The sequence below is a fragment of the Dendrobates tinctorius genome, unplaced genomic scaffold (genome assembly GCF_039654945.1).
Source record: "Dendrobates tinctorius isolate UK_male_01 unplaced genomic scaffold, ASM3965494v1 ptg000063l, whole genome shotgun sequence".
NCBI lineage: Eukaryota > Metazoa > Chordata > Amphibia > Anura > Dendrobatidae > Dendrobates > Dendrobates tinctorius.
The window spans coordinates 28120946-28148557 of record NW_027361731.1 but is presented as its reverse complement, the minus strand read 5'-3'; the positions used below and the strand labels follow the sequence as shown (position 1 = coordinate 28148557).

General features: G+C 55.4%; 1 protein-coding gene across 1 annotated transcript in view; it reads right to left on the bottom strand.

Annotated features, from left to right (window-relative positions):
• GNA13 (G protein subunit alpha 13) overlaps positions 1-12876 on the bottom strand; it is a 28734-nt gene extending 15858 nt beyond the window's left edge. The window contains exon 1 of the mRNA XM_073579755.1: positions 12490-12876. Coding sequence (XP_073435856.1) covers positions 12490-12772 — 283 coding nt within the window. The 5' untranslated portion in view covers positions 12773-12876. The remainder of the gene's footprint in view (positions 1-12489) is intronic.
• Positions 12877-27612: the final 14736 nt, after the last annotated feature.

The window sequence follows — 27612 nt, the reverse complement described above, 5'->3', positions numbered from 1 at the left end:
ACTATATTTTTTATTATTTTTTTTACACCTGATCGCTGGTCTCCCGCTGTCACACACAGCGATGCGTGCTGGCCAGCGGGAGACCAGCGACCAAAGAAATGTCCAGAGGTTTCTTGCAGCGATCAGCGATACCGGCAGGGGGGCCGCTCGCTGATCGCTGTCACACACAGCGATCTCGCTGGTGAGATCGCTGTTACGTCACAAAAGTTGTGACTCAGCAGCGATCTCGCTACCGAGATTGCTTAGTGAGACGGGGCCTTAAGTTGTTCTTTGCTTATGTTCACATTTGATTTGGTTTGGTCTATTCAGTTTTGCGTGTGGTCAAGCCAGTCTCGGCTGGGGCTGTGCTGAATTTCCACTCTTATGTCATGTGCTAGTTTGATTTTTGTCCCTTATTAGATTGGCCTCTTTTTGCTCTGTTGTCAGAATATGACAGAGTGCTGATATAGTGGGAGAAGTCTAGTGACTTCAGGGTATTTTTTGCTATCAGAAGTGTTGGACATTTTTGCAGGGTTTTTTTGGTGTGATTGCAGACAGTGTCTTTCCTTTTCTGTCCTTTCTAGTTATTTTGGGCCCCATTGTTTGCGCAGCCAATTTTCCTACCTGTGTTTGTGCTTTCATCTTGTCTCACTGTCAATACATGTGTGGGGGCTGTTTATTCCTTTGGGGTCTGCTCTGGGGCAGTTTAGATTTCCCCTTTTCTTGCTTTAGGCTTATCTAGTCCTCCGGCTGTGACGAGGCGTCTAAGATCATCGTAGGTGCGCTCCACGGCTACTGCTAGTTGTTGTGGTAGGATCAGGGGTCTGCAATCCGCTAGTTACCAACCTCTCCAGTTTTCTGTGACTTAGCTTGGTCTTGTTTTCCTCCTCGGTGACCTAATCATAACAGTAATGTATGTGCACAGTGACTGCACCAGCAGAATGGTGAGTGCAGCTCTGGAGTATAATACAGGATGTAGCTCAGGATCAGTAATGTAATGTGTGTACACAGTGACTGCACCAGCAGAATAGTGAGTGCAGCTCTGGAGTATAATACAGGATGCAACTCAGGATCAGTAATGTAATGTATGTACACAGTGACTGCACCAGCAGAATAGTGAGTGCAGCTCTGGAGTATAATACAGGATGTAACTCAGGATCAGTAATGTAATGTATGTACACAGTGACTGCACCAGCAGAATAGTGAGTGCAGCTCTGGAGTATAATACAGGATGTAACTCAGGATCAGTAATGTAATGTATGTACACAGTGACTGCACCAGCAGAATAGTCAGTGCAGCTCTGGAGTGTAATACAGGATATAACTCAGGATCAGTAATGTATGTACTCAGTGACTGCACCAGCAGAATAGTGAGTGCAGCTCTGGAGTGTAATACAGGATATAACTCAGGATCAGTAATGTAATGTATGTACACAGTGACTGCACCAGTAGAATAGTGAGTGCAGCTCTGCAGTATAACAGAAGTGTATGTGGCTCTGTATCTTGGCCCCCATTACGGGGACATTACTCATCAGTGACAGATTTGCGGCCACTTCCCCATACACCGTGGGTCACCATAGTGCGGTGTCGGTGCATTGCTCGGTGGCGGTCTGGTTAGTGCAGAGCACAGGATACAGCAGCGCAGCCTTCACACTGCATGTCGCTCTCCTAGGAGACATCAGACACATGTAGGGGGTCATATTACCAGCGCCCGTCACTGGCAGCTGTCTGCAGTCGGGGCTGTCATGTCGCTGACTTCAGCATCTGATCTTAAAGTGACAGTCACATTCCTGCCTAGTTGCCGACATGACATGTGGTCTGGCAGAAGGGAAGTGCGAGACCGGCCGAGAAACCAGCAGCAGAGGCAGGAGACAGGGGGACAGCACAGCACTCCTGCCCCATAGCTGGTTACTCCATCGGCGCCCCATTACCCACCAGATAGGTGATCACAAGAGGCGCACAGCAGCTGAGCCACGTACAATGTCAGATCCTCAGAGCCCAGAAAACACGCTGACATCAGAAACTCATCAGTGTGGAGGCTTTATCACCACCACTCCGGCCACCATGTGGTGCACAGGGTCATGTGACCGCACCCCAAACACAATGAAGTTACCACATCAGTCATCCACCGCCTCTGACCGCCAGCTCCGCCGACGAGACTGCACCAGTCATCTGACCGTCAGCTCTGTGGACAAGACTGCACTGAGGACAGCACAGCCGGCCATATCACACACACACACACACACAGTACAGCCGGCCATATCACACACACACACACACACAGTACAGCCGGCCATATCACACACACACAGTACAGCCGGCCATATCACACACACACAGTACAGCCGGCCATATCACACACACACAGTACAGCCGGCCATATCACACACACACAGTACAGCCGGCCATATCACACACACACAGTACAGCCGGCCATATCACACACACACAGTACAGCCGGCCATATCACACACACACAGTACAGCCGGCCATATCACACACACACAGTACAGCCGGCCATATCACACACACACAGTACAGCCGGCCATATCACACACACACAGTACAGCCGGCCATATCACACACACACAGTACAGCCGGCCATATCACACACACACAGTACAGCCGGCCATATCACACACACACAGTACAGCCGGCCATATCACACACACACAGTACAGCCGGCCATATCACACACACACAGTACAGCCGGCCATATCACACACACACAGTACAGCCGGCCATATCACACACACACAGTACAGCCGGCCATATCACACACACACAGTACAGCCGGCCATATCACACACACACAGTACAGCCGGCCATAACACACACACACAGTACAGCCGGCCATAACACACACACACAGTACAGCCGGCCATAACACACACACACAGTACAGCCGGCCATAACACACACACACAGTACAGCCGGCCATAACACACACACACAGTACAGCCGGCCATAACACACACACACACAGTACAGCCGGCCATAACACACACACACACAGTACAGCCGGCCATAACACACACACACACAGTACAGCCGGCCATAACACACACACACACAGTACAGCCGGCCATAACACACACACACACAGTACAGCCGGCCATAACACACACACACACACAGTACAGCCGGCCATATCACACACACACAGTACAGCCGGCCATATCACACACACACAGTACAGCCGGCCATATCACACACACACAGTACAGCCGGCCATATCACACACACAGTACAGCCGGCCACCAGGAAACCAAAGAAAAAGATACAGAAACAGGAAAGTGAGAAAGGCGACATCGCCCCAAACCTGCAGCAACTTCACAGCTTTCAGGGGCGGCCAGACCCCATCGGCCCCCCATTTATACCTAACAAGTTGCTTATTACAAATCAGAGTCCCCGACACGTTTCCCCGGAGGCTTCAGGTCCCCCCCTCAAAAAAAAAAAAAAAAACATCACCCACCGCCCACCCTGTCAGAGTAAAACAAGGGAGCGACAGATGTGGGAAGAAAATGTCCCCCACAACCAAGGAGCCAGAAAGAGACCCCTGCTGACAGAACTAAAGAGTGGAGGAGCATGTACATAAGGAACCAGACATCCAGGGGTCCCAAAACTAAACTGACGGTACAGGACCCTCAATGATACAGGGGCACATGACGGCATGTAGGTCGGGGGGCACGAAATACAGGGGCAAATGACGGCATGTAGGTCGGGGGTGTCACAAAATACAGGGGCACATGATGGCATGTAGGTTAGGGGTCACTAACAATACAGGGGCACATGACGGCAGGGAGGTCACCAATAACACAGGGAGCACATGATGGCAGGGAGGCTGGGGGTCATTAATAATACAGGGGGCACAAGACTGCAGGGAGGTGGGGGGGGTCACTAAATTCAAGGGGCACAGGACGGCAGGGTGGATAGGGGGTCACTAATAATACAGGCACGAGGGTAGGTAGGTCAGAGTCACTAAACAGGGGGAGCATGACGGCAGGGAGGTCGGGAGTCACTAATACAGGGGGCACATGACAGCAGGGTGGGCGTCCCTAATATAGGGTGCACGTGACAGGGAGATCAGGGGGGCACGACGGCAGGGAGGTCGGGGGTCACCAATACAGGGGGAACATGAAAGTACGGAGGTTGGGAGTCACATGACTGCAGGGAGATCAGGGGTCACTAATACAGGGCACACATGACGGCAGGGAGGTCACTAATACGGGGGGTCACATGACGGCAGGGAGGTGACTAATACAGGGGGCACATGACGGCAGGGAGGTCAGGGGTCACTAATACAGGGGGAACATGAGGGTAGGGAGGTCGGGAGTCACTAATACAGGGGGGCACAACGTCAGGGAGGTCGGGAGTCACTAATACAGGGGGCATATGAAACTAGGGAGGTTGGAGGTCACTAATAATACAGGAGGCCATAGGATGGCAGGGAGGTCAGACATGAGGGCAAAATCGCCAGTGCCTGATACTAAAGGTCCAGGGTCATCCCTTGCAGGGCCAGAACCTGCACTGACCAATAGTACAGGTCCGGGGTCATCCCCTGCAGGGCCACAGCCAGCGCTACCCAATACCTAAGGTTCAGGATCATCCCCTGCAGTGCAACAACCGACACTGTCGAACACTAAAGGTCCGGTGTCATCAGCTGCAGGGAAACAACCATCATTGCCAGATACTAAAGGTCCAGTGTCAAACGATTATTTGCAGCTCCCCGGGTTATGCATACCACGTACCCGATTGCCATCCCCGGGCAGCGCACAGTGTGTGACGTGCAGACTTCTTATTTTACACAGACAACCCCTTAAAAAGAGACTGTGACAAGAGCCATTCTGTGCCAACGAGGTCCCTCTGCTCGGGACATCATGAAGGCCGATCATTAGGGTGCACCTCCCACCTACTCCCCTCAGTATCCGCCCCCTCTGCTCTGATTGACAGCTCCATCTTTACAGAGCCTAGAATGGCGGAGAATCATGGAAAGAAACTGCAGTGATGTCCCGAGCAGCCGGGCCACCGAATACACACACACACACACACACACACAGTGCAGCCGGGCCACCGAATACACACACACACAGTGCAGCCGGGCCACCGAATACACACACACACACACACACACAGTACAGCCGGGCCACCGAATACACACACACACAGTACAGCCGGCCACCAAATACACACACACACAGTACAGCCGGCCACCAAATACACACACACACACACAGTACAGCCGGCCACCAAATACACACACACACAGTGCAGCCGGGCCACCGAATACCCACACACACACAGTGCAGCCGGGCCACCGAATACACACACACACACAGTGCAGCCGAGCCACCGAATACACACACACACACACACACAGTGCAGCCGGGCCACCGAATACACACACACACAGTGCAGCCGGGCCACCGAATACACACACACACACACACACAGTGCAGCCGAGCCACCGAATACACACACACACACACACAGTGCAGCCGGGCCACCGAATACACACACACACAGTACAGCCGGCCACCAAATACACACACACACACAGTACAGCCGGCCACCAAATACACACACACACAGTACAGCCGGGCCACCAAATACCCACACACACAGTGCAGCCGGGCCACCGAATACCCACACACACAGTGCAGCCGGGCCACCGAATACCCACACACACACAGTGCAGCCGGGCCACCGAATACACACACACACACACACACACACACAGTGCAGCCGAGCCACCGAATACACACACACACACACACACACACACACAGTGCAGCCGGGCCACCGAATACACACACACACAGTGCAGCCGGGCCACCGAATACACACACACAGTGCAGCCGGGCCACCGAATACACACACACACACACAGTGCAGCCGGGCCACCGAATACACACACACACACACAGTACAGCCGGGCCACCGAATACACACACACACACACAGTACAGCCGGGCCACCGAATACACACACACACACAGTACAGCCGGCCACCAAATACACACACACACACACAGTACAGCCGGCCACCAAATACACACACACACAGTACAGCCGGCCACCAAATACACACACACACAGTACAGCCGGCCACCAAATACACACACACACAGTGCAGCCGGGCCACCGAATACCCACACAGTGCAGCCGGGCCACCGAATACACACACACACACACACACACACACAGTGCAGCCGAGCCACCGAATACACACACACACAGTGCAGCCGGGCCACCGAATACACACACACACAGTGCAGCCGGGCCACCGAATACACACACACACACACACACACACAGTGCAGCCGAGCCACCGAATACACACACACACACACACAGTGCAGCCGGGCCACCGAATACACACACACAGTACAGCCGGCCACCAAATACACACACACACACAGTACAGCCGGCCACCAAATACACACACACACAGTACAGCCGGGCCACCAAATACACACACACACAGTGCAGCCGGGCCACCGAATACCCACACACACAGTGCAGCCGGGCCACCGAATACCCACACACACACAGTGCAGCCGGGCCACCGAATACACACACACACACACACACACAGTGCAGCCGAGCCACCGAATACACACACACACACAGTGCAGCCGGGCCACCGAATACACACACACACACACACACAGTGCAGCCGGGCCACCGAATACACACACACACAGTGCAGCCGGGCCACCGAATACACACACACACACACACACACACACAGTGCAGCCGAGCCACCGAATACACACACACACAGTGCAGCCGAGCCACCGAATACACACACACACACAGTGCAGCCGAGCCACCGAATACACACACACACAGTGCAGCCGAGCCACCGAATACACACACACACAGTGCAGCCGGGCCACCGAATACACACACACACAGTGCAGCCGGGCCACCGAATACACACACACACACACACACACACACACACTGCAGCCGGGCCACCGAATACCCACACACACACACACAGTGCAGCCGGGCCACCGAATACCCACACACACACACAGTGCAGCCGGGCCACCGAATACCCACACACACACACAGTGCAGCCGGGCCACCGAATACACACACACACACAGTACAGCCGGGCCACCGAATACACACACACACACAGTACAGCCGGGCCACCGAATACACACACACAGTACAGCCGAGCCACCGAATACACACACACACACACACAGTGCAGCCGGGCCACCGAATACACACACACACAGTGCAGCCGGGCCACCGAATACACACACACACAGTGCAGCCGGGCCACCGAATACCCACACACACACAGTGCAGCCGGGCCACCGAATACACACACACACACACAGTGCAGCCGAGCCACCGAATACACACACACACAGTGCAGCCGGGCCACCGAATACACACACACAGTACAGCCGGGCCACCGAATACACACACACAGTGCAGCCGAGCCACCGAATACACACACACAGTGCAGCCGAGCCACCGAATACACACACACACACACACACAGTGCAGCCGAGCCACCGAATACACACACACACAGTACAGCCGGCCACCGAATACACACACACACACAGTACAGCCGGCCACCAAATACACACACACACAGTACAGCCGGCCACCAAATACCCACACACACAGTGCAGCCGGGCCACCGAATACCCACACACACAGTGCAGCCGGGCCACCGAATACCCACACACACACAGTGCAGCCGGGCCACCGAATACCCACACACACACAGTGCAGCCGGGCCACCGAATACCCACACACACACAGTGCAGCCGGGCCACCGAATACCCACACACACACAGTGCAGCCGGGCCACCGAATACCCACACACACACACAGTGCAGCCGGGCCACCGAATACCCACACACACACACACAGTGCAGCCGGGCCACCGAATACACACACACACACAGTACAGCCGGGCCACCGAATACACACACACACACACACACACACACACACACAGTACAGCCGAGCCACCGAATACACACACAGTGCAGCCGGGCCACCGAATACACACACAGTGCAGCCGGGCCACCGAATACCCACACACACAGTGCAGCCGGGCCACCGAATACCCACACACACACAGTGCAGCCGGGCCACCGAATACACACACACACACACACAGTGCAGCCGAGCCACCGAATACACACACACAGTGCAGCCGGGCCACCGAATACCCACACACACACACAGTGCAGCCGAGCCACCGAATACACACACACACAGTGCAGCCGAGCCACCGAATACACACACACACACACAGTGCAGCCGAGCCACCGAATACACACACAGTGCAGCCGGGCCACCGAATACACACACACACACACACACACACACACACACACACACACAGTGCAGCCGGGCCACCGAATACCCACACACACACAGTGCAGCCGGGCCACCGAATACCCACACACACACACAGTGCAGCCGGGCCACCGAATACCCACACACACACACAGTGCAGCCGGGCCACCGAATACCCACACACACACACAGTGCAGCCGGGCCACCGAATACCCACACACACAGTGCAGCCGGGCCACCGAATACACACACACACAGTACAGCCGGGCCACCGAATACACACACACACACACACAGTACAGCCGAGCCACCGAATACACACACACACACAGTACAGCCGGCCACCGAATACACACACACACACAGTACAGCCGGCCACCAAATACACACACACAGTACAGCCGGCCACCAAATACACACACACAGTACAGCCGGCCACCAAATACACACACACAGTACAGCCGGCCACCAAATACACACACACAGTACAGCCGGCCACCAAATACACACACACAGTACAGCCGGCCACCAAATACACACACACAGTACAGCCGGCCACCAAATACACACACACAGTACAGCCGGCCACCAAATACACACACACAGTACAGCCGGCCACCAAATACACACACACAGTACAGCCGGCCACCAAATACACACACACAGTACAGCCGGCCACCAAATACACACACACAGTACAGCTGGCCACAAGGAAACCAAAGAAAAAGATACAGAAACATAGGAAGAGTGAGAAAGGCGACATCGCCCCAAGCCTGCAGCAACTCCACAGCTTTAGGGGTCGGCCAGACCTCACCGGCCTCCCATTTACACCCAACAAGTTGCTCATTTCAAATCAGACAAATTCCCTGAAACATTTCCCCTCAGTCTTCAAGGTTGGGGGGAGGGGGGGGGGGGGGGGTCACTAACATTTCAGGGGGCACATGGCAGCAGAGAGGTTGGGAGTCACTAACAGTGGTACAGTTGGGGTGCTGGTCAGATGGTGTCTCACCTTCCCCGGTCCGCTCCTGGATGCCCTCATCCACCCCCATTCCACAGCTTTTAACGGCGTCGCTGTAGATTGTGGCCCACTCCCTTTTCCTTGGTTCACTCCTTTCCCTGATCCTTGTCACCCTCCCCAGGTCCTACCGTTGATGTTCCTGTAGATGGTCGCAAGGAACCTTCTCCCTCCTATTACCTCGTCACCATCCCCCGGGCCAACATTTGATGATGTTGCTGTACATGGTGGCTAGGTGCCCAAGTTCCCCTTACCCTCCCCTGGTCCCACCTATAATGATGTTGCTGTAGATGGTGGGGGTCACCTACTATTACCTTGCCCTTTTCACCCTCCCCCAGTCCCACCTTTGATGATGTTGTTGTATATGGTGGCCCTATCCCCTCCTGTTACCCAGTCCTCCTCACCCTCCCCCGGTCCAACCTTTGATGGCATTGCTATAGATGGTGGCCTGGTCCCATACTGTTACCCAGTCCTCCTCACCCTATACCCCTCCCACCTTTGATGACGTTGCTGTAGATGGTGGCCTGGTCCCCTCCTGTTACCCAGTCCTCCTCACCCTCCCCCGGTCCAACCTTTGATGACGTTGCTATAAATGGTGGCCCGGTCCCCTCCTGTTACCCAGTCCTCCTCTCCCTCCCCCGTTCCTACCTTTGATGTTGCTGCTGTTGATGGTGGCCCGGTCTCCTCCTGTTACACTGGGGTCACACTGCGTTAATACAGTCCGTTCAACGCATAGCGTTGATGGACTGCATTAACGCTATAGAATAACGCGATCGCGTTATGCTATACCGCTAGAGCAGATGCTTCACCAGCGCTAGCGGTGACGGACTCTTGGACGCTGCAGAGCGTGTCCGAGTGTCGATCACAGAAAGACGGTACATCGCTAGCGCATGCCGCTTATGACATGCGTTAGCGATGCGCTCGTTAATGGTAGTGAATGGCTGCATTAACGGACTGCATTCACGCAGTGTGACCCCAGCCTTACCCAGTCCTCCTCACTCTCCCCCAGTCCAACCTTTGAGGACATTGCTGTAGATGGTTGCCTGGTCCCCTCCTGCTACCTAGTCCTTCTCACCCTCCCCTGGTCCAAACTTTGATGATGTTGCTGTAGATGGTGGCCCAGTCCCCCCGTTACCCAGTCCTCCCCGGTCCCACCTTTTATGACGTTGCTGCAGATGGTGGCCCAGTCCCCTCATGTTACCTTGTCCTCCTCACCCTCCTCCAGTCCCACCTTTGATGTGACGTTGCTGTAGATGGTGGCCCAGTCCCCTCCTGTTCCCGTCTCCTCAGTCTTCCACACCCTCCCACGGCCCCAACTTTGATGACGTTGCTGTAGATGTTGGCCCAGTCCCCTCCTGTTACCTTTCCTTCCTCACCCTCCCCAGGTCCCACCTTTGATGTGACGTTGGTGTAGATGGTGGACGACTCCTCCCCTGTTACAAGTCCTCCTCACCCTCCCCCAGTCCCACCTTTAATGACGTTGCTGTAGATGGTGGCCCGGTCCCCTCCTATAACTTTGTCCTCCTCACCCTTCCCCGGTCCCACCTTTGATGTGACGTTGCTGTAGATGGTGGCCCAGTCCCCTCCTGTTACTCTGTCCTCCTCACCCTCCCCCGGTCCCACCGTTGATGTTGCTGTAGATGGTGGCCCAGTCCCCTCCTGTTACTCTGTCCTCCTCACCCTCCCCCGGTCCCACCTTTGATGTAACGTTGCTGAAGATGGTGGCTCAGTCCCCTCCTATAACCTTGTCCTCCTCACCCTTCCCAGGTCCCACCTTTGATGTGACGTTCCTGTGGATGGTGGCCCAGTCCCCTCCTGTTACTCTGTCCTCCTCACCCTCCCCCGGTCCCACCTTTGATGACGTTGCTGTAGATGGTGGCCCAGTCCCCTCCTGTTACCTTGTCCTCCTCACCCTCCCCCGGTCCCACCTTTGATGACGTTGCTGTAGATGGTGGCCGGGTCCCCTCCTGATACCAGTCCTCCTCACCCTCCCCCGGTCCCACCTTTGATGTGACGTTGATGTAGATGGTGGCCCGGTCCCCTCCTATAACCCTGTCCTCACCCTCCCCCGGTCCCACCTTTTATGACGTTGCTGTAGATGGTGGCCCGATCCCCTCCTATAACCTTGTCCTCCTCACCCTTCCCCGGTCCCACCTTTGATGTGACGTTGCTGTAGATGGTGGCCCCGTCCCCTCCTATAACCTTGTACTCCTCACCCTCCCCTGGTCCCACCTTTGATGACGTTGCTGTAGATGGTGGCCCGGTCCCCTCCTGTTACCTTGTCCTCCTCGCCCTTCCCCGGTCCCACCTTTGATGACGTTGCTGTAGATGGCAGCCCCGTCCCCTCCTGTTACCTTCTCCTCCTCACCCTCCCCCGGTCCCACCTTTGATGACATTGCTGTAGATAGTAGCCCAGTCCCCTCCTGTTACCTTGTCCTCCTCACCCTTCCCCGGTCCCACCTTTGAAGTGACGTTGCTGTAGATGGTGGCCCCGTCCCCTCCTGTTACCAAGCATCCTCACCCTCCCCCGGTCCCACCTTTGATGTGACGTTGCTGTAGATGGTGGCCCGGTCCCCTCCTATAACCTTGTCGTCCTCAACCTCCCCCGGTCCCACCTTTGAAGTGACGTTGCTGTAGATGGTGGCCCAGTCCCCTCCTGTTACCCAATCCTCCTCACCCTCCCCCGGTCCAACCTTTGAAGTGACGTTGCTGTAGATGGTGGCCCCATCCCCTCCTGTTACCTTGTCCTCCTCACCCTCCCCCGGTCCCACCTTTGAAGTGACGTTGCTGTAGATGGTGGCCCAGTGCCCTCCTGTTACCCAGTCCTCCTCACCCTCCCCCGGTCCCACCTTTGATGACATTGCTGTAGATGGTGGCCCCGTCCCCTCCTGTTACCCTGTCCTCCTCACCCTGCCCCGGTCCCACCTTTGATGACATTGCTGTAGATGGTGGCCCCGTCCCCTCCTGTTACCTTGTCCTCCTCACTCTTCCCCGGTCCCACCTTTAATGACGTTGCTGTAGATGGTGGCCCCGTCCCCTCCTGTTACCTTGTCCTCCTCACCCTCCCCCGGTCCCACCTTTGATGACGTTGCTGTAGATGGTGGCCCCGTCCCCTCCTCTTACCATGTCCTCCTCACCCTCCCCCGGTCCCACCTTTAATGACGTTGCTGTAGATGGTGGCCCGGAACTCCTGCTTCGCCCTCACATCGAAGTCCTGCCCGTGGATGATGCGCATCTGCTTCAGGAAGGTGGACTTTCCGCTCTCGCCGGCGCCCAGCAGCAGGATCTTCACCAGGCGCTTGACGTAGGTCTTCTCCCGGGAGATGCAGCGGTCGATCTCCTTGGACTTGCGCTGCTGCTCGGCCTCCCGGCTGTTCAGCGCGCAGTTGGGGAAACACACGGAGAGCACGGAGCGGGTCGGCAGGAAGTCCGCCATCTTACATCGACAGGAACACCGAGCTCAGCCAAGGGAGGAGGCCGGCGCGCCACCACGTCACAGCGTCACTGCAACGTGCACGCGCCCGCCCGCCGTAAGTAGTGCGCGCTGCCCCGCCCGGCGCACCATTAAAGCACCGCCCCTACCGACGAGCGCCATTATTCCGGAGTCCAGATGCCTACGGAGGAGGAAAAAAGACCACGGGAACATGGCACAGAGGACTGTGACGTCACTGAAGACGGATGAGAAAGGGCAAACGTGAGAGCCGCATAACCAGCAGCACAGAGGATGTCAGGAGAGGAGGAGATTACAGCTGAGAGTTACATGGAGGAGGAGCAGGATCCCCAGCAGCACAGAGGATGTCAGGAGAGGAGATCACAGCTGAGAGTTACATGGAGGAGGAGCAGGATCCCCAGCAGCACAGAGGATGTCAGGAGAGGAGGAGATCACAGCTGAGAATTACATGGAGGGAGGAGCAGGATCCCCAGCAGCACAGATGTCAGGAGAGGAGGAGATCACAGCTGAGAGTTACATGGACGGAGGAGCAGGATCCCCAGCAGCACAGAGGATGTCAGGAGAGGAGATCACAGCTAAGAGTAACATGGAGGGAGGAGCAGGATCCCCAGCAGCACATAGGATGTCAGGAGAGGAGGAGATCACAGCTGAGAGTTACATGGAGGGAGGAGCAGAATCCCCAGCAGCACAGAGGATGTCAGGAGAGGAGATCACAGCTGAGAGTTACATGGACGGAGGAGCAGGATCCCCAGCAGCACAGAGGATGTCAGGAGAGGAGGAGATCATAGCTGAGAGTTACATGGAGGAGGAGCAGAATCCCCAGCAGCACAGAGGATGTCAGGAGAGGAGATCACAGCTGAGAGTTACATGGACGGAGGAGCAGGATCCCCAGCAGCACAGAGGATGTCAGGAGAGGAGATCACAGCTGAGAGTTACATGGATGGAGGAGCAGGATCCCCAGCAGCACAGAGGATGTCAGGAGAGGAGATCACAGCTGAGAGTTACATGGAGGGAGGAGCAGGATCCCCAGCAGCACAGAGGATGTCAGGAGAGGAGATCACAGCTGAGAGTTACATGGAGGGAGGAGCAGGATCCCCAGCAGCACAGAGGATGTCAGGAGAGGAGGAGATCACAGATGAGAGTTACATGGACGAAGGAGCAGGATCCCCAGCAGCACAGAGGATGTCAGGAGAGGAGGAGATCACAGCTGAGAGTTACATGGAGGGAGGAGCAGGATCCCCAGCAGCACAGAGGATGTCAGGAGAGGAGGAGATCATAGCTGAGAGTTACATGGAGGAGGAGCAGGATCCCCAGCAGCACAGAGGATGTCAGGAGAAAAGATCACAGCTGAGAGTTACATGGACGGAGGAGCAGGATCCCCAGCAGCACAGAGGATGTCAGGAGAGGAGGAGATCACAGCTGAGAGTTACATGGAGGAGGAGCAGGATCCTCAGCAGCACAGAGGATGTCAGGAGAGGAGATCACAGCTGAGAGTTACATGGAGGAGCAGGATCCCCAGCAGCACAGAGGATGTCAGGAGAGGAGATCACAGCTGAGAGTTACATGGAGAGAGGAGCAGGATCCCCAGCAGCACAGAGGATGTCAGGAGAGGAGGAGATCACAGCTGAGAGTTACATGGAGGAGGAGCAGGATCCTCAGCAGCACAGATGATGTCAGGAGAGGAGATCACAGCTGAGAGTTACATGGAGAGAGGAGCAGGATCCCCAGCAGCACAGAGGATGTCAGGAGAGGAGATCACAGCTGAGAGTTACATGGAGAGAGGAGCAGGATCCCCAGAAGCACAGAGGATGTCAGGAGAGGAGATCACAGCTGAGAATTACATGGACGGAGGAGCAGGATCCCCAGCAGCACAGAGGATGTCAGGAGAGGAGGAGATCACAGCTGAGAGTTACATGGAGGGAGGAGCAGGATCCCCAGCAGCACAGAGGATGTCAGGAGAGGAGGAGATCACAGCTGAGAGTTACATGGAGGAGGAGCAGGATCCTCAGCAGCACAGAGGATGTCAGGAGAGGAGATCACAGCTGAGAGTTACATGGAGGAGCAGGATCCCCAGCAGCACAGAGGATGTCAGGAGAGGAGATCACAGCTGAGAGTTACATGGAGAGAGGAGCAGGATCCCCAGCAGCACAGAGGATGTCAGGAGAGGAGGAGATCACAGCTGAGAGTTACATGGAGGAGGAGCAGGATCCTCAGCAGCACAGATGATGTCAGGAGAGGAGATCACAGCTGAGAGTTACATGGAGAGAGGAGCAGGATCCCCAGCAGCACAGAGGATGTCAGGAGAGGAGATCACAGCTGAGAGTTACATGGAGAGAGGAGCAGGATCCCCAGAAGCACAGAGGATGTCAGGAGAGGAGGAGATCACAGCTGAGAGTTACATGGAGGGAGGAGCAGGATCCCCAGCAGCACAGAGGATGTCAGGAGAGGAGATCACAGCTGAGAGTAACATGGAGGGAGAAGAAGGATCTCCAGCAGCACAGAGGATGTCTGGAGAGGAGATCACAGCTGAGAGTTACATGGAAGGAGGAGCAGGATCCCCAGCAGTACAGAGGATGTCAGGAGAGGAGGTCACAGCTGAGAGTTACATGGAGGGAGGAGCAGGATCCCCAGCAGCACAGAGGATGTCAGGAGAGGAGATCATAGCTGAGAGTTACATGGAGGAGGAGCAGGATCCCCAGCAGCACAGAGGATGTCAGGAGAGGAGATCACAGCTGAGAGTTACATGGACGGAGGAGCAGGATCCCCAGCAGCACAGAGGATGTCAGGAGAGGAGGAGATCACAGCTGAGAGTTACATGGAGAGAGGAGCAGGATCCCCAGCAGCACAGAGGATGTCAGGAGAGGAGGAGATCACAGCTGAGAGTTACATGGAGGGAGGAGCAGGATCCCCAGCAGCACAGAGGATGTCAGGAGAGGAGATCACAGCTGAGAGTTACATGGAGGGAGAAGAAGGATCTCCAGCAGCACAGAGGATGTCTGGAGAGGAGATCACAGCTGAGAGTTACATGGAGGGAGGAGCAGGATCCCCAGCAGCACAGAGGATGTCAGGAGAGGAGGAGATCACAGCTGAGAGTTACATGGAGGGAAGAGCAGGATCCCCAGCAGCACAGAGGATGTCAGGAGAGGAGGAGATCATAGCTGAGAGTTACATGGAGGAGGAGCAGGATCCCCAGCAGCACAGAGGATGTCAGGAGAGGAGGAGATCACAGCTGAGAGTTACATGGAGGAGGAGCAGGATCCTCAGCAGCACAGAGGATGTCAGGAGAGGAGATCACAGCTGAGAGTTACATGGAGGAGCAGGATCCCCAGCAGCACAGAGGATGTCAGGAGAGGAGATCACAGCTGAGAGTTACATGGAGAGAGGAGCAGGATCCCCAGCAGCACAGAGGATGTCAGGAGAGGAGGAGATCACAGCTGAGAGTTACATGGAGGAGGAGCAGGATCCTCAGCAGCACAGATGATGTCAGGAGAGGAGATCACAGCTGAGAGTTACATGGAGAGAGGAGCAGGATCCCCAGCAGCACAGAGGATGTCAGGAGAGGAGATCACAGCTGAGAGTTACATGGAGAGAGGAGCAGGATCCCCAGAAGCACAGAGGATGTCAGGAGAGGAGGAGATCACAGCTGAGAGTTACATGGAGGGAGGAGCAGGATCCCCAGCAGCACAGAGGATGTCAGGAGAGGAGATCACAGCTGAGAGTAACATGGAGGGAGAAGAAGGATCTCCAGCAGCACAGAGGATGTCTGGAGAGGAGATCACAGCTGAGAGTTACATGGAAGGAGGAGCAGGATCCCCAGCAGTACAGAGGATGTCAGGAGAGGAGGTCACAGCTGAGAGTTACATGGAGGGAGGAGCAGGATCCCCAGCAGCACAGAGGATGTCAGGAGAGGAGATCATAGCTGAGAGTTACATGGAGGAGGAGCAGGATCCCCAGCAGCACAGAGGATGTCAGGAGAGGAGATCACAGCTGAGAGTTACATGGACGGAGGAGCAGGATCCCCAGCAGCACAGAGGATGTCAGGAGAGGAGGAGATCACAGCTGAGAGTTACATGGAGAGAGGAGCAGGATCCCCAGCAGCACAGAGGATGTCAGGAGAGGAGGAGATCACAGCTGAGAGTTACATGGAGGGAGGAGCAGGATCCCCAGCAGCACAGAGGATGTCAGGAGAGGAGATCACAGCTGAGAGTTACATGGAGGGAGAAGAAGGATCTCCAGCAGCACAGAGGATGTCTGGAGAGGAGATCACAGCTGAGAGTTACATGGAGGGAGGAGCAGGATCCCCAGCAGCACAGAGGATGTCAGGAGAGGAGGAGATCACAGCTGAGAGTTACATGGAGGGAAGAGCAGGATCCCCAGCAGCACAGAGGATGTCAGGAGAGGAGGAGATCATAGCTGAGAGTTACATGGAGGAGGAGCAGGATCCCCAGCAGCACAGAGGATGTCAGGAGAGGAGGAGATCACAGCTGAGAGTTACATGGACGGAGGAGCAGGATCCCCAGCAGCACAGAGGATGTCAGGAGAGGAGATCACAGCTGAGAGTTACATGGAGGAGGAGCAGGATCCCCAGCAGCACAGAGGATGTCAGGAGAGGAGATCACAGCTGAGAGTTACATGGAGGAGGAGCAGGATCCCCAGCAGCACAGAGGATGTCAGGAGAGGAGGAGATCACAGCTGAGAGTTACATGGAGGGAGGAGCAGGATCCCCAGCAGCACAGAGGATGACAGGAGAGGAGATCACAGCTGAGAGTTACATGGAGGAGGAGCAGGATCCCCAGCAGCACAGAGGATGTCAGGAGAGGAGGAGATCACAGCTGAGAGTTATATGGAGAGAGAAGCAAGATCCCCAGCAGCACAGAGGATGTCAGGAGAGGAGATCACAGCTGAGAGTTACATGGAGGGAGGAGCAGGATCCCCAGCAGCACAGAGGATGTCAGGAGAGGACGAGATCACAGCTGAGAGTTACATGGAGGGAGGAGCAGGATCCCCAGCAGCACAGAGGATGTCAGGAGAGGAGGAGATCACAGCTGAGAGTTACATGGAGGGAGGAGCAGGATCCCCAGCAGCACAAAGGATGTCAGGAGAGGAGATCACAGCTGAGAGTTACATGGAGGGAGGAGCAGGATCCCCAGCAGCACAGAGGATGTCAGGAGAGGACGAGATCACAGCTGAGAGTTACATGGAGGGAGGAGCAGGATCCCCAGCAGCACAGAGGGTGTCATGAGAGGAGGAGATCACAGCTGAGAGTTACATGGACGGAGGAGCAGGATCCCCAGCAGCACAGAGGATGTCAGGAGAGGAGAACACAGCTGAGAGTTACATGGAGGGAGGAGCAGGATCCCCAGCAGCACAAAGGATGTCAGGAGAGGAGAACACAGCTGAGAGTTACATGGAGGGAGGAGCAGGATCCCCAGCAGCACAAAGGATGTCAGGAGAGGAGATCACAGCTGAGAGTTACATGGAGGGAGGAGCAGGATCCCCAGCAGCACAGAGGATGTCAGGAGAGGAGAACACAGCTGAGAGTTACATGGAGGGAGAAGCAGGATCCCCAGCAGCACAAAGGATGTCAGGAGAGGAGCTCACAGCTGAGAGTTACACGGAGGGAGGAGGAGGATCCCCAGCAGCACAGAGGATGTCAGGAGAGGAGAAGATCACAGCTGAGAGTTACATGGAGGGAAGAGCAGGATCCCTAGCAGCATAGAGGATGTCAGGAGAGGAGGAGATCACAGCTGAGAGTTACATGGAGGAGGAGCAGGATCCCCAGCAGCACAGAGGATGTCAGGAGAGGAGGAGATCACAGCTGAGAGTTACATGGAGGGAGGAGGAGGATCCTCAGCAGCACAGAGGATGTCAGGAGAGGAGGAGATCACAGTTGAGAGTTACATGGACGGAGGAGCAGGATCCCCAGCAGCACAGAGGATGTCAGGAGAGGAGGAGATCACAGCTGAGAGTTGCATGGATGGAGGAGCAGGATCCCCAGCAGCACAGAGGATGTCAGGAGAGGAGGAGATCACAGCTGAGAGTTACATGGAGGGAGGAGCAAGATCCTCAGCAGCAGAGAGGATGTCAGGAGAGGAGATCACAGCTGAGAGTTACATGGAGGGAGGAGCAGGATCCCCAGCAGCACAGAGGATGCCAGGAGAGGAGGAGGTCACAGCTGAGAGTTACATGGACGGAGGACCAGGATCTCCAGCAGCACAGAGGATGTCAGGAGAGGAGATCACAGCTGAGAGTTACATGGACGGAGGAGCAGGATCTCCAGCAGCACAGAGGATGTCAGGAGAGGAGATCACAGCTGAGAATTACATGGACGGAGGAGCAGGATCCCCAGCAGCACAGAGGATGTCAGGAGAGGAGGAGATCACAGCTGATTGTTACATGGAGGGAGGAGCAGGATCCCCAGCAGCACAGAGGATGTCAGGAGAGGAGATCACAGCTGAGAGTTACATGGAGGGAGGAGCAGGATCCCTAGCAGCAGAGAGGATGTCAGGAGAGGAGGAGATCACAGCTGAGAGTTATATGGAGGAGCAGGATCCCCAGCAGCACAGATGATGTCAGGAGAGGAGATCACTGCTGAGAGTTACATGGAGGAGGAGCATGATCCCCAGCAGCACAGAGAATGTCAGGAGAGGAGGAGATCACAGCTGAGAGTTACATGGAGGGAGGAGCAGGATCCCCAGCAGCACAGAGTATGTCAGGAGAGGAGGAGATCACAGCTGAGAGTTACATGGAGGGAGGAGCAGGATCCCCAGCAGCACAGAGGATGTCAGGAGAGGAGATCACAGCTGAGAGTTACATGGAGGGAGGAGCAGGATCCCCAGCTGCACAGAGGATGTCAGGAGAGGAGGAGATCACAGCTAATTGTTACATGGAGGGAGGAGCAGGATCCCCAGCAGCATAGAGGATGTCAGGAGAGGAGATCACAGCTGAGAATTACATGGAGGGAGGAGCAGGATCCCTAGCAGCAGAGAGGATGTCAGGAGAGGAGGAGATCACAGCTGAGAGTTACATAGAGGAGGAGCAGGATCCCCAGCAGCACAGAGGATGTCAGGAGAGGAGGAGATCACAGCTGAGAGTTACATGGAAGGAAGAGCAGGATCCCCAGCAGCACAGAGGATGTCAGGAGAGGAGATCACAGCTGAGAGTTACATGGAGGGAGGAGTAGGATCCCCAGCAGCACAGAGGATGTCAGGAGAGGAGAACACAGCTGAGAGTTACATGGAGGGAAGAGCAGGATCCCCAGCAGCACAGAGGATGTCAAGAGAGGAGGAGATCACAGCTGAGAGTTACATGGAGGAAGGAGCAGGATGCCCAGCAGCACAGAGGATGTCAGGAGAGGACATCACAGCTGAGAGTTACATGGAGGGAGGAGCAGGATCCCCAGCAGCACAGAGGATGTCAGGAGAGGAGGAGATCACAGCTGAGAGTTACATGGACCGAGGAGCAGGATCTCCAGCAGCACAGAGGATGTCAGGAGAGCAGGAGATCACAGCTGAGAGTTACGTGGATGGAAGAGCAGGATCCCCAGCAGCACAGAGGATGTCAGGAGAGGAGGAGATCACAGCTGAGAGTTACATGGAGGGAGGAGCAGGATCCCCAGCAGCACAGAGGATGTCAGGGAAGGAGAACACAGCTGAGAGTTACATGGAGGGAAGAGCAAGATCCCCAGCAGCACAGAGGATGTCAGGAGCGGAGATCACAGCTGAGAGTTACATGGAGGGAGGAGCAGGATCCCCAGCAGCACAGAGGATGTCAGGAGAGGAGATCACAGCTGAGAGTTACATGGAGGAAGGAGCAGGATCGCCAGCAGCACAGAGGATGTCAGGAGAGGAGGAGATCACAGCTGAGAGTTACATGGAGGGAGGAGCAGGATCCCCAGCAGCACAGAGGATGTCAGGAGAGGAGGAGATCACAGCTGAGAGTTACATGGAGAGAAGAGCAGGATCTCCAGCAGCACAGATGATGTCAGGAGAGGAGGAGATCACAGCTGAGAGTTACATGGAGAGAGGAGCAGGATCCCCAGCAGCACAGAGAATGTCAGGAGAGGAGTAGATCACAGCTGAGAGTTACATGGAGGGAGGAGCAGGATCCCTAACAGCACAGAGGATGTCAGGACAGGAGGAAATCACAGCTGAGAGTTAAATTGAGGAGGAGCAGGATCCCCAGCAGCACAGAGGATGTCAGGAGAGGAGAACACAGCTGAGAGTTACATGGAGGGAAGAGCAGGATCCCCAGCAGCACAGAAGATGTCAGGAGAGAGGATATCACAGCTGAGAGTTACAAGGAGAGAGGAGCAGGATCCCCAGGAGCACAGAGGATGTCAGGAGAGGAGATCACAGCTGAGAGTAACATGGAGGGAGGAGCAGGATCCCCAGCAGCACAGAGGATGTCAGGAGAGGAGGAGATCACAGCTGAGAGTTACATGGAGGGAGGAGCAGGATCCCCAGCAGCACAGAGGATGTCAGGAGAGGAGGAGATCACAGCTGAGAGTTACATGGACGGAGGAGCAGGATCCCCAGCAGCACAGAGGATGTCAGGAGAGGAGGAGATCACAGCTAAGAGTTACATGGATGGAGGAGCAGGATCCCCAGCAGCACAGAGGATGTCAGGAGAGGAGGAGATCACAGCTGAGAGTTACATGGAGAGAAGAGCAGGATCCCCAGCAGCACAGAGGATGTCAGGCGAGGAGATCACAGCTGAGAGTTACATGGAGAGAAGAGCAGGATCCCCAGCAGCACAGAGGATGTCAGGAGAGGAGGAGATCACAGCTGAGAGTTACATGGAGAGAGGAGCAGGATCCCCAGCAGCACAGAGGATGTCAGGAGAGGAGGAGATCACAGCTGAAAGTTACATGTAGGGAAGAGCAGGATCCCCAGCAGCACAAAGGATGTCAGGAAAGGAGGAGATCACAGCTGAGAGTTACATGGACGGAGGAGCAGGATCCCCAGCAGCACAAAGGATGTCAGGAGAGGAGGAGATCACAGCTGAGAGTTACATGGACGGAGGAGCAGGATCCCCAGCAGCACAGAGGATGTCAGGAGAGGAGGAGATCACAGGTGAGAGTTACATGGAGGGAGGAGCAGGATCCCCAGCAGCACAGAGGATGTCAGGAGAGGAGGAGATCACAGCTGAGAGTTACATGGAGGGAAGAGCAGGATCCCCAGCAGCACAGAGGATGTCAGGAGAGGAGGAGATCACAGCTGAGAGTTACATGGAGAGAGGAGCAGGATCCCCAGCAGCACAGAGGATGTCAGGAGAGGAGGTGATCACAGCTGAGAGTTACATGGAGGGAGGAGCAGGATCCCCAGAAGCACAGAGGATGTCAGGAGAGGAGAACACAGCTGAGAGTTACATGGAGGGAAGAGCAGGAACCCAAGCAGCACAGAGGATGCCAGGAGAGGAAAAAAATCACAGCTGAGAGTTACATGGACGGAGGAGCAGGATCCCTAGCAGCACAGAGGATGTCAGGAGAGGACGAGAGCACAGCTGAGAGTTACATGGAGGAGGAGCAGGATCCCCAGCAGCACAGAGGATGTCAGGAGAGGACGAGATCACAGCTGACAGTTACGTGGAGGGAGGACCAGGATCTCCAGCAGCACAGAGGATGTCAGGAGAGGAGGATATCACAGCTGAGAGTTACATGGAGGGAGGAGCAGGATCCCCAGCAGCACAGAGGATGTCAGGAGAGGAGATCACTGCTGAGCGTTACATGGAGGGAGGAGCAGGATCTCCAGCAGCACAGAGGATGTCAGGAGAGGAGGAGATCACAGCTGAGAGTTACATGGACAGAGGAGCAGGATCCCCAGCAGCACAGAGGATGTCAGGAGAGGAGATCACAGCTGAGAGTTACATGGAGGAGGAGCAGGATCCCCAGCAGCACAGAGTATGTCAGGAGAGGAGGAGATCACAGCTGAGAGTTACATGGATGGAGGAGCAGGATCTTCAGCAGCACAGAGGATGTCAGGAGAGGAGGAGATCACAGCTGAGAGTTACATGGAGGAGGAGCAGGATCCCCAGCAGCACAGAGAATGTCAGGAGAAGAGGAGATCACTGCTGAGAGTTACATGGAGGGAGAAGCAGGATCCCCAGGAGCACAGAGGTAGTCAGGAGAGGAGATCACAGCTGAGAGTTACATGGAGGGAGAAGCAGGATCCCCAGCAGCACAGAGGATGTCAGGAGAGGAGATCACAGCTGAGAGTTACATGGAGGAGGAGCAGGATCCCCAGCATCACAGAGGATGTCAGAAGAGGAGATCACAGCTTAGAGTTACATGGAGGAAGAGCAGGATCCCCAGCAGCACAGAGGATGTCAGGAGAGGAGATCACAGCTGAGAATTACATGGAGGGAGGAGCAGGATCGCCAGCAGCACAGAGGATGTCAGGAGAGGAGGAGGTCACGGCTGAGAGTTACATGGAGGGAGGAGCAGGATCTCCAGCAGCACAGAGGATGTCAGGAGAGGAGGAGATCACAGCTGAGAGTTACATGGACGGAGGAGCAGGATCTCCAACAGCACAGAGGATGTCAGGAGAGGAGGAGATCACAGCTGAGAGTTACATGGAGGGAGGAGCAGGATCCCCAGTAGCACAGAGGATGTCAGGAGAGGAGGAGATCACAGCTGAGAGTTACATGGACCGAGGAGCAGGATCCCCAGCAGCACAGAGGATGTCAGGGAAGGAGAACACAGCTGAGAGTTACATGGAGGGAAGAGCAAGATCCCCAGCAGCACAGAGGATGTCAGGAGAGGAGATCACAGCTGAGAGTTACATGGAGGGAGGAGCAGGATCCCCAGCAGCACAGAGGATGTCAGGAGAGGAGATCACAGCTGAGAGTTACATGGAGGAAGGAGCAGGATCCCCAGCAGCACAGAGGATGTCAGGAGAGGAGGAGATCACAGCTGAGAGTTACATGGAGGGAGGAGCAGGATCCCCAGCAGCACAGAGGATGTCAGGAGAGGAGGAGATCACAGCTGAGAGTTACATGGAGAGAAGAGCAGGATCTCCAGCAGCACAGATGATGTCAGGAGAGGAGGAGATCACAGCTGAGAGTTACATGGAGAGAGGAGCAGGATCCCCAGCAGCACAGAGAATGTCAGGAGAGGAGTAGATCACAGCTGAGAGTTACATGGAGGGAGGAGCAGGATCCCTAACAGCACAGAGGATGTCAGGACAGGAGGAAATCACAGCTGAGAGTTAAATTGAGGAGGAGCAGGATCCCCAGCAGCACAGAGGATGTCAGGAGAGGAGAACACAGCTGAGAGTTACATGGAGGGAAGAGCAGGATCCCCAGCAGCACAGAAGATGTCAGGAGAGAGGATATCACAGCTGAGAGTTACAAGGAGAGAGGAGCAGGATCCCCAGGAGCACAGAGGATGTCAGGAGAGGAGATCACAGCTGAGAGTAACATGGAGGGAGGAGCAGGATCCCCAGCAGCACAGAGGATGTCAGGAGAGGAGGAGATCACAGCTGAGAGTTACATGGAGGGAGGAGCAGGATCCCCAGCAGCACAGAGGATGTCAGGAGAGGAGGAGATCACAGCTGAGAGTTACATGGACGGAGGAGCAGGATCCCCAGCAGCACAGAGGATGTCAGGAGAGGAGGAGATCACAGCTAAGAGTTACATGGATGGAGGAGCAGGATCCCCAGCAGCACAGAGGATGTCAGGAGAGGAGGAGATCACAGCTGAGAGTTACATGGAGAGAAGAGCAGGATCCCCAGCAGCACAGAGGATGTCAGGCGAGGAGATCACAGCTGAGAGTTACATGGAGAGAAGAGCAGGATCCCCAGCAGCACAGAGGATGTCAGGAGAGGAGGAGATCACAGCTGAGAGTTACATGGAGAGAGGAGCAGGATCCCCAGCAGCACAGAGGATGTCAGGAGAGGAGGAGATCACAGCTGAAAGTTACATGTAGGGAAGAGCAGGATCCCCAGCAGCACAAAGGATGTCAGGAAAGGAGGAGATCACAGCTGAGAGTTACATGGACGGAGGAGCAGGATCCCCAGCAGCACAGAGGATGTCAGGAGAGGAGGAGATCACAGGTGAGAGTTACATGGAGGGAGGAGCAGGATCCCCAGCAGCACAGAGGATGTCAGGAGAGGAGGAGATCACAGCTGAGAGTTACATGGAGGGAAGAGCAGGATCCCCAGCAGCACAGAGGATGTCAGGAGAGGAGGAGATCACAGCTGAGAGTTACATGGAGAGAGGAGCAGGATCCCCAGCAGCACAGAGGATGTCAGGAGAGGAGGTGATCACAGCTGAGAGTTACATGGAGGGAGGAGCAGGATCCCCAGAAGCACAGAGGATGTCAGGAGAGGAGAACACAGCTGAGAGTTACATGGAGGGAAGAGCAGGAACCCAAGCAGCACAGAGGATGCCAGGAGAGGAAAAAAATCACAGCTGAGAGTTACATGGACGGAGGAGCAGGATCCCTAGCAGCACAGAGGATGTCAGGAGAGGACGAGATCACAGCTGAGAGTTACATGGAGGAGGAGCAGGATCCCCAGCAGCACAGAGGATGTCAGGAGAGGACAAGATCACAGCTGACAGTTACGTGGAGGGAGGACCAGGATCTCCAGCAGCACAGAGGATGTCAGGAGAGGAGGATATCACAGCTGAGAGTTACATGGAGGGAGGAGCAGAATCCCCAGCAGCACAGAGGATGTCAGGAGAGGAGATCACTGCTGAGCGTTACATGGAGGGAGGAGCAGGATCTCCAGCAGCACAGAGGATGTCAGGAGAGGAGGAGATCACAGCTGAGAGTTACATGGACAGAGGAGCAGGATCCCCAGCAGCACAGAGGATGTCAGGAGAGGAGATCACAGCTGAGAGTTACATGGAGGAGGAGCAGGATCCCCAGCAGCACAGAGTATGTCAGGAGAGGAGGAGATCACAGCTGAGAGTTACATGGATGGAGGAGCAGGATCTTCAGCAGCACAGAGGATGTCAGGAGAGGAGGAGATCACAGCTGAGAGTTACATGGAGGAGGAGCAGGATCCCCAGCAGCACAGAGAATGTCAGGAGAAGAGGAGATCACTGCTGAGAGTTACATGGAGGGAGAAGCAGGATCCCCAGGAGCACAGAGGTAGTCAGGAGAGGAGATCACAGCTGAGAGTTACATGGAGGGAGAAGCAGGATCCCCAGCAGCACAGAGGATGTCAGGAGAGGAGATCACAGCTGAGAGTTACATGGAGGAGGAGCAGGATCCCCAGCATCACAGAGGATGTCAGGAGAGGAGATCACAGCTTAGAGTTACATGGAGGAAGAGCAGGATCCCCAGCAGCACAGAGGATGTCAGGAGAGGAGATCACAGCTGAGAATTACATGGAGGGAGGAGCAGGATCGCCAGCAGCACAGAGGATGTCAGGAGAGGAGGAGGTCACGGCTGAGAGTTACATGGAGGGAGGAGCAGGATCTCCAGCAGCACAGAGGATGTCAGGAGAGGAGGAGATCACAGCTGAGAGTTACATGGACGGAGGAGCAGGATCTCCAACAGCACAGAGGATGTCAGGAGAGGAGGAGATCACAGCTGAGAGTTACATGGAGGGAGGAGCAGGATCCCCAATAGCACAGAGGATGTCAGGAGAGGAGGAGATCACAGCTGACAGTTACATGGACGGAGGATGTCAGGAGAAGAGGAGATCACAGCTGAGAGTTACATGGAGGAGGAGCAGGATCCCCAGCAGAACAGAGGTTGTCAGGAGAGGAGGAGATCACAGCTGAGAGTTACATGGAGGGAGGAGCAAGATCCCTAGCAGCACAGAGGATGTCAGGAGAGGAGGAGATCACAGCTGAGAGTTACATGGACGGAGGAGCAGGATGCACAGCAGCACAGAGGATGTCAGGAGAGCAGGAGGTCACAGCTGAAAGTTACATGGGGGGAAGAGCAGGATCCCCAGCAGCACAGAGGATGTCAGGAGAGGAGGAGATCACAGCTGAGAGTTACATGGATGGAGGAGCAGGATCTCCAGCAGCACAGAGGATGTCAGGAGAGGAGATCACAGCTGAGAGTTACATGGAGGGAGGAGCAGGATCCCCAACAGCACAGAGGATGTCAGGAGAGGAGGAGATCACAGCTGAGAGTTACATGGAGGGAAGAGCAGGATCCCCAGCAGCACAGAGGATGTCAGGAGATGAGATCACAGCTGAGAGTTACATGGAGAGAGGAGCAGGATCCCCAGCAGCACAGAGGATGTCAGGAGAGGAGGAGATCACAGCTGAGAGTTACATGGAGAGAAGAGCAGGATCCCCAGCAGCACAGAGGATGTCAGGAGAGGAGGAGATCACAGCTGAGAGTTACATGGAGGGAGGAGCAGGATCCCCAGCAGCACAGAGGATGTCAGGAGAGGAGGAGATCACAGCTGAGAGTTACATGGAGGGAGGAGCAGGATCACCAGCAGCACAGAGGATGTCAGGAGAGGAGAACACAGCTGAAAGTTACATGGAGGGAAGAGCAGGAACCCAAGCAGCACAGAGGATGTAAGGAGAGGACGAGATCACAGCTGAGAGTTACATGGAGGAGGAGCAGGATCCCCAGCAGCACAGAGGATGTCAGGAGAGGACGAGATCACAGCTGACAGTTACGTGGAGGGAGGACCAGGATCCCCAGCAGCACAGAGGATGTCAGGAGAGGAGGAGATCACAGCTGAGAGTTACATGGAGGGAGGAGCAGGATCCCCAGCAGCACAGAGGATGTCAGGAGAGGAGATCGCTGCTGAGCGTTACATGGAGGGAGGAGCAGGATCTCCAGCAGCACAGAGGATGTCAGGAGAGGAGGAGATCACAGCTGAGAGTTACATGGACAGAGGAGCAGG